At 36.5% G+C, this 12,432-nt stretch overlaps 1 protein-coding gene across 1 annotated transcript in view; it reads right to left on the bottom strand.

The window, feature by feature from the left end:
* casq2 (calsequestrin 2) overlaps positions 1-11,289 on the bottom strand; it is a 15,239-nt gene extending 3,950 nt beyond the window's left edge. The window contains exons 1-8 of the mRNA XM_077535864.1: positions 8,542-11,289; positions 6,557-6,641; positions 5,124-5,224; positions 3,633-3,744; positions 1,545-1,618; positions 1,343-1,473; positions 145-190; positions 23-77 (exon numbers count right to left, since the gene is read on the bottom strand). Coding sequence (XP_077391990.1) covers positions 23-77; positions 145-190; positions 1,343-1,473; positions 1,545-1,618; positions 3,633-3,744; positions 5,124-5,224; positions 6,557-6,641; positions 8,542-8,778 — 841 coding nt within the window. The 5' untranslated portion in view covers positions 8,779-11,289. The remainder of the gene's footprint in view (positions 1-22; positions 78-144; positions 191-1,342; positions 1,474-1,544; positions 1,619-3,632; positions 3,745-5,123; positions 5,225-6,556; positions 6,642-8,541) is intronic.
* Between the last annotated feature and the right edge of the window lie 1,143 nt (positions 11,290-12,432).

Consider the following 12,432-nt stretch of genomic DNA (forward strand, 5'->3'; position numbering starts at 1 on the left):
CCAATGACGAGGTCCGGCTTACCCGGCTCCTCCTCCTCTGCGAAAGCCACAATGTGGATGCCGTCGATGTCGTCCTCCTGAAAAAACAACCAAAGATGTCAAGAGAAAGCAAAAGGAAATGCGGCGTTCTAATGGTTCGCTTACCCACGTCTCGAACATGTCCTCCGCACGCAACTTTCTCAAAGTGGGCCTGAGGACACACAAACGACACGAGTGACGGTATCCATGGTAACACCAGATTGATATGATAAATTGTTTATGGAGTATTATTATTATTATGATCACCTTAGTATTTCAGGTTGGGGATAAAATGAAAATGGGAAAAATCAGAATGATAGAAAAAAATGACCACAATTAACAAAAATTACAGCAAACAATTATTTACTTTATGTATTATTTATGAATAAATCCCTCGCTATTCTTATTATGTGACTGCTGCGGAGCAAAGCAGTAGCAATTGTTTCATTGTTTAATTTAATTTAATTTACTTATTAATTTACTAATTATTATTTATACTATATTTATACTATATTATTATACTATACTATCATACTATATTTATACTCTATTGTTTATACTATACTTATTATATTATTTATACAATAATTATTAATTTACTAATTTACTAATTTCATTTAACTGATTTCCTCATTGTTCAGGCAACGGCCAATCACGGCTCAGCTTCAGAAAACAGGTGAACCGTGATTGGTCGTTGCCTGAGCCGAGCAACTGTGATGTCATCTTCAGTCCACAGCAAGTGGCAAAATGGCCGCCCCCTTAAAACTTTGAATATTTACTTAATTTTGTTATTATTTATGCTAAGTTTTTTTATTCACAAACAAAAAATTTCCAAGTCCAACCCCAGATTTGTGTGCTTCCTTTTGGAATTGAAATCTATTTTCAAAGTTGTAAAATTAATCAACAATAAGAAAAGCAGTAAACTGTCAAATCTGTTAGTTTTTCTCTTATGATGCTTCGTTTGTGTAATATCCAATGATGGTTGACCTGTGTTCATGTCAATGTTTATTTTTTGTATTTTTCTATCTTTAAACTGTATAACGATTTTTGTATCTTTTATGTTTGTTAGACGTATTCTTAAATGTAAAGCTGTGTTGAACTGTGTTAATAAAAAAAAAAAAAAAATACACATATAACAAATTACTGTCAAGAAATGTTGACGGTTGACTTCCACTCGGACGCAGATTAGCTTTAGCTAACAGCGTTAGCTTCTGATATGAGGATTGCTCAGTAAAGTTGTCAACAAGATGAAGTGCTGTCCCCATGAGTGCAAATGCAGCACACGTGTCATTTCCTGTGGTTCCCGCACGTTTGCTTTGTTTACCGTCTGTGCTCGTTGATGAAGTCGAGCAGGTGGTCCTCGGAATGAGGTTTTCCCGGGATGGTGACGGGCTCCTCCATGAAGGGCTCGTAGAAGTCCACCTGGTTGAGCTTCAGGGTCAGCTCTTTGGCCACCTGAAGCGGGCGAGACATTCGGAAAACGTCGATTGGCGCCCGCGCTGGCCATGTTGGGAGCGCTCACTCACGGATTTGTCAAAGGTGGCGAAGAACTTGATGTACGGTTGAAACTGCTCGGCGGCCTCCTTGAAGGCGTCGTAATCTAAAAGGGGAAAAAACAACAACAAAATGTTATCTCATCGGAAATAGATGAACTTTGAGCCGCGCTTTTCGCTCCCACACTCGGTCGGCCCCGGCCCCCCCGGGGCCCCGGGCCCCGGGTCACGGACGGGACAGCAGCTGCGTTGTGCGCATGGGATAAAAATGGAGCTGCAAAGCCATTGAGATGAGGCGGCAAAATTGCATTGATGACCCCCCAACCCTAACCCGAACATGCCCCCCCCCCCCCACACACACACACACTGTGTGCGCAGACACACAAGCAACGAGACGCGATAGTGCAGGGGTGTGCAAACTTTTTCATTGGAGGGCCACATCCAGAAAATCAGAAGGACGCAGGGGCCACATCATGTTAGGAAGATAAATTGTGTTTAGTCCGAAAAATTGTACAAATAATTGATTTGTGCTTTTGAATATTTAGAAAAAATACTACAGCATATAAACCAATTTATTTGTAATATGGCAGTAGGGTTATTAAAGTTTGGGAATTTTTCATTTTTGTTTGTATTTTGTTTTGAGGTTGTTGTTGTTTTTAATTTCGTTAGTTTTAATTCGTTTTCAGGGTGGTTCTGTTAGTTTGTTTTTAAATTAGTTTTAGTTCTTTAATAAATGCTTAGTTATAGTTTAGTTAGTTTCAGTATTAGTTTTAGTTTTTTTGTTTTTTTTTATGTGTATTACTTGTGTGCAATATATTTTTTATTTTGTTTGTTTTATTTTAGTTAGTTTTGTAAACATAAAATGTAGTTTCAGTTAGTTTTCTTTTTAAAAAAAAAACATCTTCATTTTTATTTTATTTTGTTAACAAAATTGTTTTTTGAATTTTAGTTTTTTCGTTCGTTTTAGTTCACTAAAATAAACTTTAATAGCACATGTATCATTTAGAAAAATGCGACAGTATATAAACCAATTGATTTGTAATATGGCAGTAGGGTTATTATAGTTTTGCAATTTTTCATTTTAGTTTTTATTTTGTTTTGAGTTTTCTTTTTTTTAATTTAGTTAGTTTTAATTAGTTTTCAGGGTGGTTCTGTTTGTTTGTTTTTGTATTAGTTTTAGTTCTTTAATAAATGGTTAGTTTTAGTTTAGTTAGTTTCAGTATTAGTTTTAGTTTTTTTGTTTTTTTTAATGTGTATTACTTGTGCGCAATATTTTTTTTATTTTGTTTGTTTTATTTTAGTTAGTTTTGTAAACATAAAATGTAGTTTCAGTTAGTTTTCTTTTTAAAAAAAAAACATCTTCATTTTTATTTTATTTTGTTAACGAAATTGTTTTTTGAATTTTAGTTTTTTCGTTCGTTTTAGTTCACTAAAATAAACTTTAATAGCACATGTATCATTTAGAAAAATGCGACAGTATATAAATTGATTTGTAATATGGCAGTAGGGTTATGAGTTATAGTTTTGGAATTTTTCATTTTAGTTTTTATTTTGTTTTGAGTTTTCTTTTTTTTTTATTTAGTTAGTTTTAATTCGTTTTCAGGGTGGTTCTGTCAGTTTTTGTATTAGTTTTAGTTCTTTAATAAATGCTTAGTTTTAGTTTAGTTTCAGTATTAGTTTTGGTGTGTGTTTTGTGTATTACTTGTGCGCAATAAAAAAAAAGCTCATAAAAAAAAAAAGCGCAATATTGTGCTTTTGTACATAACAGCAATGCATATAAACCACCTACAATCTCTAATAACAATATTGAGGAATTTATTTGATAATGCGAGCACATATTGATCGCTTCACAAGCAAATTAGGTTCCCCTTTATCTGAAGAAGGCCAAAACATCCCTAATGAAAATTAAATTGCACTAATAAAATAGCCACTAGAGGGTGCTAGAAGTGCACAAATGGAAATCAACCTGACTTTTTTTAACATATATAAATATTGTGAACATGACGACGACGACGATATTGCGGCAGTTTTAATATCACGATATCACGATTTTGCCCTTTATCGTGACATCCCTATTGTAGAGCCGAATGGCCTTTCGTGGTATTTGGGCTGCTCGCTTACGCTCCGATTCGTCGCCCTTGAAGTAGCCGATGACGCGGACGTCCTCCTCCATCCTGTCGAAGGCCCTCAGCTCCAGAGCGTTGTCGATCACTTCCACGGGATCGTCCAAGAGCTGAAGAAAGGACAAACATTTTTTTTTTTTTTGGGGGGGGGGGGGGTCATTTTGGTTGGTGAAGTCATAAAAAAAAAATGATGCTCTTGTTTGGTTATCTGAGCGATTTTGTAGCATAACAATCATAAAAATGGTAGTTATGGTTTTAAAGTACGGTTTCAAGACTGGATTGTGATTTTTAAATTGGGGACTAGATTAGAGTTTCAAACCAGGATTATGGTTTTAAATTACATTCTGAAATGCTTGTTAAATTTTTCAAAGTATGGTTTCAAGTCCTGGTTCGAGTTTCAAATTTGGGTTTCAAACCAAGTGTTATGGTTTCACATTAGCCTAACAAGACCGGGTTAGGGTTTCACATGAAAGATTCAAAGTAGGATGTCAAGAAATAGTGTCAAGATTCAAAGTAGAATTTTAAGTTAGAGTTTAAAACAGAATTAGGATTTCAAATTTGGGTTAAGGTTTCAAGTCAAAGCAATTCGAGTTATGACTGCAAAGTAGGATTGCAAATCCGGATTAAGGATCAAAAACTGGGTTAAAAATGTCTAAATTAGGGTTGCATAGAATTATAGCTTTAAATGAGGGTTTCAAATTACATCTTGAAACTTGGATTAAGGTTTTAAGACAAGGGAAAGCTTTCAATGTAGGGTTTCAAACTATGGTTAGTGGTTCAAATTAGGTTTTAAATTGGAGCTTTAAAACAGAATCGGGGTTTAAAATTAGGGCTCTAAAACAGCTTTCAGGTCAGTTTTGGGGATTGGGGAATAGGGTCTCAACCATACCAGGGGTTAAGGCTTTAAATTAGGTTGGAAACATCGGTTAAGGTTTTAAGACTAGGTTAGAGTTTCACAGATGGGTGTCAAGAACTCTCTAGTCAAAAAGTAGGGCTTTGAATTGGAGTCTTAAGATGGGAATGAGTTTTAAATTTTGGTTTCCAAACCATGGTTATGCTTTCAAGCTGGTTGAAGTCAGGATTATGGTTTCAAATTAACTCTTTTACTGCCACACGTTATTAAAAAAAAAAAAACTTTGATATGACAAAAGCTTTGATCATTCACAAAAAGAGATACAATGCTTCCATCTGCTGGCCATAGTTAGTGTGTTTTTGATTCCACAATCCATTGACCAGGCAGCACTGCGCTTTAGACGTTGCACTGAGAAAAAAATAAAAAAACTTAGTTGACGTCATTTAACGTTTATGGCGGCATACGTCGTGATTTTAATGATCGTTATTTAACGTCTTTGGCAGTCAAAGAGTTAAGTTTTCCAATTGGACTTTGGGTTTCAATTAGATTGGGTTTTAAAGTAGTTTCCCAAGCCCTGTGCGAGGGTTCTAAATGAGGGTTTCGAGATGGGAATGCGGTTTGAGCGTTGGAACTCACGTCCAGCAAGAACTCCACGAGGGTGTTGGCCGAGAGCCAGCCGTCAAACTCAATCACCCGGTCGGCCTTGAACACGTACACGCTGCCTTCCTCCTCCAGGCCTGACGCCGCAAACGCAAACGCAAATCCAATCAAAACCAATCAAATCCAATCGAGCAAAAAATGATGACAAATGACATTCTCAAGACTTGCACAACTGTCAGATGACATTCATTTAAGTGAATGAAATGATTACAAATTGATTGACAACAAAGTCAATTAGGTCCTGATCGTGTTTTGCAATTTGAGTTTTTTTTTTTTTTTTTTAGCCTTCCAATCATTATCATTGTTGTTATTATTGTTTTCTATTGACCCTTTCTCAACGCTGCCTTACAGTCAATGAGACGAGTGAAATAATTAACTAATGCTGTCAAAGTTAAAGCGTTAACTAATTAATGAATCACAAAAAAAATATCGCAAAATTATCATGTATTAACGCAGATTAATCACACTATTAATTTTGACTGCGGATGATCCTTTGGTTTGACAGTGGATGGCTACGTTAAAGGTAGCACAGGTTGTGTATGAACAATAAATAAATGCTTGCATGTGACATTCAGAATATTTGTTCATGTCAAACTATATGGGGCATTTTTTTCCCACTTTAAATTATGCACGTAATGCAACTGATTAGAAAAACAGGAGGATGAGACGCCCTTTTAACATTAACTCATTCACTCGCCGCCATTTTCACATTTCGCAATCCCGTTCGCTCCCGGCTGTTTTACTGGATTTTGACTGATTTTGCAAGGCCCACAGAATATTGTGTTCTATTGCTATAAAAGGATGGAACCTACCAAAAGAAAGATTAAAGTCTCTTCTCTCATCAGGGAAAAAAAAAGTATGTTTCTATCTGTTTCCGTTTTGCAGCAATTAGCATTAGAAGAGAGCTAAGTTTCATCAGTTTTCACAAACCTATTTAAAATTGTAAGTAATTGAGCTTTTTTTCTAATGGCCCTGGTTGATCTCCTTTGCTCTGCTGCCACCTGCTGGCCGTTTGTGTAATAACTACCATTTCTGCAACCGTTCTTTGCAGTTGAGAGGCTGCATCAAAGCCTACTGGATGCTCTAGCATTAAAAAAAAAAAAAAAAAAAAAAAAAAAAAAACGTATAAATACGTCTTTGGGACACTTACCACATTAAAAAAAAAACGTATTTACACGTTATTGGGAGCAAATGAGTTAAATGCCGAAAAAATTAACACGAGGTGCATTTTAAATTTGGCGGGCAAAAAATGTTGATAAAAAAAAGCCTTTTTAAATAAGCGATTAATCACGATTAATCAAAATTTGAAGTTGTGATTAATCTGACTAAAAAATGTAATCGTTTGGCAGCTCTATAATTAACATCCATCTGCATCCTATTTATGAGCTCGTGCTGTACGGAATACTCGCCTAGTTTCTTCGCCACCTTGGCGTCTTTTTGGGAGTCGACCATTCCAAAGCCGACATCTTTGCCCTCCATGACCTGGGCCACGAGCTGCACGTTAAACACAAAAACAAAAACAAAACAAACAACAACAACAAAATATGCATGTGATGAATTGTCAATGGCATTTTATGGTCTTTTAATGACTTGATGCAGCCACTTAGTGGGAAGATGAAGTTGGAAGATGATCGTACCCTGGAGGGCACCAGAGGCATAGTTACATAATTAGCGAGATTGTTCTAAAAATAGCACAAAAGTATGAGCGTGACAGTTGTTCCGAAGCAAACGCTCTTGACACGGTGATTTATATTTGGATGACAAACGGAGCTCCAGTGGGGCTGCATTTGTGTCCCTCCGTTTATTCCACGTCCATGACGTGCTGCTCACAAGATTAATGTTCACTTTTGCTGTCATGACACTTGACTTTCCCCAATTTCACAACACGGAACTGTTACGTGGCTGCGGTCATTATTTTGGATTGGACAATTTGCTATGTGCTCACATCGTTTCCATAAATGTCCATAAATGACCATTTCATTTTTTTCCCAACTTAAATGACTGCTTGAGGCCAAAATAGAGACGAGCACTTATTTGTTCATGTAACGTTCAACTCGCAAATCTCAAGTGTGGGATGAAGGTCAACCTGAAGCGAGAGGTCGCGACTGTTCTCGTGCGTAACTCGAGCTGCATTGTGCACATTGTTTCCAACTGTGTGCGATTCAAAAGGAGATTGACTTTCGTCTTCTTTACTCTATTCCACCTGGTAAATAAATGATCTTGAATTGCAAATCCGCATGGCTTGATAACATCATTACTGTACTAGTAAAAAAATAAATAAATATGTAATTTTATTCAGGGGAGGGCATCTTTTTAACCCTTAAGTTTACTTACTTACTTACTGCTGCCATGTTGGTGACAAACTAATAAATTGCAAATATATATATTTGTTAATTATTTGTAATTATTTAATTATTATTATTTAATTATTATTTTATAATTATTTTATTTATTTATTTTAATTATTTTTAATTCTATTTTAATTATTAAAATAATATTAAGTGTGATTATTATTACATATTAAATATTAAATAAAGTCAAATTAAATAACATGTTCATATAGTGAGCCCTAATCGGAGAATTTACAGACATTTGAAAATGCAATAACATAAGAAAATATCATTTGAATTTGATATCATTAAATTAAGTACAACGAAACTAAGTAACATGCAATAATAAAATTACATGGTCATATAATCTTGATATGTGGAGAACTGGAATATGCGTAATATTGATAATTTTAATTAAATCAAATAAAAAGTAAAATTAAGAAATTAATTAATTAATGTAAGTGCAATTAAATAAAATTACATGTTCGTAAAATCAGAACTGAAATGCAAGCAAGATCAAATAAACCTGGAATGCAGATAAAAGGAAATAAACAAATCAAATTATGAATATATTATGTATGAACAATTAAAGCAACCGTTATTGAAAAATGGCCCTATGTTTTCATATAATATAAAGACTTAAAGAAGTTAAATATGGATACAATGATTCATGTACTGAAATTATGTTATCACAATGATCATCTTTATTATTACTGCATTGTGCTTTCCATAGCTTGCAATGTTATTGGTAGAGTGCCATCTAGTGGTCTGTTTGAACCGAGCTGCAAGGAAAACAAATGTGGCCTTCAGCCTCGTGTCAGTGTGTACTTGAAAATAAATAATTGAGCAGCAGACGTGCTGGATCACAGTTTGAATTTTTCATTCGATTGCGATGAGCAACTTCATTACCCACAATCCTCGGGACTGCGTAGCCCTACAATGGAAGCCTATTGATTTGCAAAGCATCCTTGATTGCGTTCATTGAATAATGGTGAGAAATTATCTCGAATGTGCGCGCCATATGTCGGTTTATTGATCTCGCCAGCGCGCATCCGTCTCCGAACCTCCAGCACCAGCTCGGTCATCTGGTGTTGCTTCTGCTGCTCCTTGCTGTCGGCCGCGGGCTGGTGGTAGAACAGGCACAGCATGTTGTACTGCCTCAAGGCCTTCTTGTAGTTCTTGTCGTTGACGTCCAGGATGCGCTCTTTGCCGTCGTACTGCGGGAACTCCAGGCCCTTCTCGGCCGGGGCCGCGGGCGCCGGGCCCAGGAACGCGAGCAGGAACAACCACAGGCAAAGCATGATCCTCCTCGGCTGAGGCGTCCGCAAGCTCCGAAAAGTCCCACAAGGTTACCAGAGGAAATGTGAAGATTCAAGAAAAGCGTCCATCAGTGGCTTTTCCCTGCATCCGATTATTTCTCTCCTCTCGCTCCTTCTCGCCTCGACAGAGGAGCGCACGAGGGGGGTCCGGCCTGCGAAGGGGGCCGACCGGGGAGAAGGAAAGCCAAACATAGCAGCGCTCCACCTCCAGCCGCGATGGCGAGGCCCATTTTTAGGAGAGCAGTTGTTTGAAAGCTAAAAATAAATGTCCGAGTGAGACGGTCGGATGGCCGAGATGTCGAGCTTTACGGGGGTTGGTTATTTTGAGAGGGGACCAAAAACAAAGCAGATGTGTGATTTAGCGCTTTGAGGAGATAACGGCAGAGTATTTTAGGTGACGGCTCACGTCGGCCAACAGGTGTGCGCAAAAGGGCAACTTGAACACCGACTGGCATTTTGTCGTTAGTTTGGGGCTCCGTGCGGAAAGATTTTGCGACAAAATGTCTTAAATAGCCACAAATGTTCTTGAAAACGTTCCGGTCAGGACAAATATGTCTGGATGGATGCTGAAGAAATGCTCTCGCCAATGTTAACTCATTCAAACCCAAAGACGTATAAGTACGTTTTTCAATACTTTGTTCTTCACTCCCAAAAACATTTTTTTTTAATACCTACAGCATAAAGATAGAGCTTCTGACATGAAGAGGTCGTTTAAAGCAATGGTAGTTATTGCAAAGAATGGCCAGCAGGTGGCAGAAGAGTATAAGAAATCAGCCAGGGTCATGTTGCAACAAGCTCTTTTTTGCCAGTGTTTTCAACAGGTTTGTGAATGATGATGAAACTTAGCAATATTCTAATGCTAATTGCTGCAAAATGGAAATGGAAATATTTTTATAGCAATAGAACAGAATATTCTGTGGACCTTGCAAAGTCAGTCAAAATCCAGTAAAACAGACAGGAGCAAAAAGGGGTTGCGTCTGTGAAAATGGCTGGGAAGGAAAGAGTTAACTGATGATCTACAACACTGATAGGACAGACGGATACTGACTAGAAACATATTGTGAAAGCATCTCAGGACTTTTAGAAGGCCAACGGGAATGCATGAATGTTCTTCAACAATCATCTCCAATCACTAAAGACAAAAGCAAAGACAGAAAATCCCACAAATAGCATTTAAGACACATAAAAGCAAACAGACCCACAAAGAGGTCCCAAATTAAGACAGAAGTGAAGGCAACAAACAAGACGCACAAACAATACTGAAGAAGAAAAAAAGGTTAAGGTAACAAAAACAAAAAAAACAAGCAAAAAACAGAAGACTGAAGATGAAAGTGAAAGCAAGAAGCCCCACAACCCTGAAAAAAAAAAAAAAAACATGAACTGATGAACTGATCATAAAAGGGAAGGCAAAAAGACTCACAACCACAAAATAACTACTAAAGATGAAAGTGAAAATAGGAAGCATACCCAAGAAGAAAAACAAAATACTCGTGGCAAAAGTGATGGCATCAAAAATAAGAAAAAATACTGATGACAAAGTGGGGACAAACAGATTTACAAACAAGAAGGAAAAGAAACACTGTAGTGAAATTGAAGGCAAAAAAGGGCCCGCAGAATATAACAGCAACAAAAGTGAAGACATCAAGACCCACAGAAAAGCAAAAAAATATTGATGACAATACTGAAGACTGATTGGCCACACAGGAAGACTAAACAAGCAGAAAAAAATATGCAAGACAAAAGTGAAGGCACCCACAATCAAGCAGAAAAGGATTAGGGGAAACAAACAACAACAATAACAAGAAAAGAATAACAAGACCCACAAAAAGAGGAAAAAATACTGAAGACGATAAAGAATGCAAAAAGACCAACAAATGATATCGAAGACCAAATTGAAGGCTAAAAGACCAACAGAAAAGCATCAATAAATACCAAGGACTATACTGAAGACAGAAATGAAGGTATAAAACTTGGCTGTACAAACCAGCAGAATGTGAGACATTTTAGTCAAGACAAAACTGAATGCACGAAGACCCATAAAAAGCAAAAAAGAAGAACCGAAGAAAAAAGTGAACACTACAGACGACATACAATATTGGAGTCAAAATTGAAGGTAACATGACCTCAAAACAAGATACGTAAGATGAACAAAAAAAAAGGACAACAGCTCTGACAAATAAACAGGGAACAGAAAACAAAGACAAATGTGAAGGTGACACGAGTCACAACAAGACAAAAGTGAAGGCAACAAGACTGCTAAACAAGCAGCATGCAACACTCGAGCCCAAAGAAGGAAAGCAAAGCGAGCAAATTAGGCTGATGTATTTTGCTCTGTTTTTCCACAGCAGACATTTTCACTTAGAGCGACTAACAACATTAAGCGTCTCTGTTTGTCCTCTCAAGTCGCAACGCAATTCAAAACGATCGCCGAACTGTCCGACACTCCGCGGCCACAACATTAGGTACACTTGAACGTCTGAAATATGAATTGAACTCAACTTGTTTGACTTCATTTGTCAGCGAGATGCAGCGCAAGTTCTCGCGTTGGGCGTCATTCGCCAAAATGTCGTTCGCCATCATAACAAAATTCCTGATGACGCTGAGGAGGATCTCTTCCGTCTGCGTCACATCCGGCTGTCCCATTGCACCTCGCGTTGTCATGGTGACGATCCAACACACCACGAAGGTCTTCCAGAAGAGCAGTCAAGTTGACGCAGCTAGCTAGGAGATAATCAAGGAAGTGATTTCAAGATTGTTCAGCTATGTGCTCTCATTCTATTAAAATGTGTTATTATATTGAATACATGTATATGCTCGAATGTTAGATTGATGTACATTTATTTTGTGTTGGTTATTTACCGCGATGTATGAATATTACGTCACTGTCGTAAAATTCGTCACGTGCGGAGATGTGGCGACAACGGAAGTTGATTTAAGGAATAAATAAAATGTGCAAAAATCATAAATGTGCACGAATGATATAATCAAATATGGGACAATTGCATTAGATCAAAAAATCAATCAAGTCTGTATGAAAATAAAATCTGGAAAATAGATGAAATAAAATTCACTAATGTGACTAAATGACATAAATGTCAAGGCTAAAAATAATACGAATGAATAAAATATGCAAAATTTCAATTAAAACCATAAATGTTTATGAATAATATAAATAGCATGCATATAAATATCGTGGAATAAATATGGAATCAAATCTCAATTAAATCCTAAATGTGTACAATTGAAATAAATAATCAATTCAAATGCACACAGACAAAAACAGAACATTTCTATACTGTATAGTAAAAAAAAATAGATAATTATATATGTGACTGTTAAGTAAATAAAATAAAAGTAGATGGTAAATAAAATTTAAATATAATCAAGTCAAAATTTTCAATAAATAAAAACATGTAATAGCAATAACTATAATTCATAAGTATCCTACTTATTAAATCAACGGACAAATGATTACATATAACAAATTATTCAATTATATTTCATTAAAATTCTTGCAATTTTTGTTTTTTTACTGCTTAATGAACTAAATGTACCTATAGGGGGAGCCCAAGACAAGAAAAAGTTGACATTTGTCCTCCTTGCACTCAACTCGTGAAGTTTCTCCAGGCAAAAAGG

This window comes from Festucalex cinctus, chromosome 11, assembly GCF_051991245.1.
Source record: "Festucalex cinctus isolate MCC-2025b chromosome 11, RoL_Fcin_1.0, whole genome shotgun sequence".
NCBI lineage: Eukaryota > Metazoa > Chordata > Actinopteri > Syngnathiformes > Syngnathidae > Festucalex > Festucalex cinctus.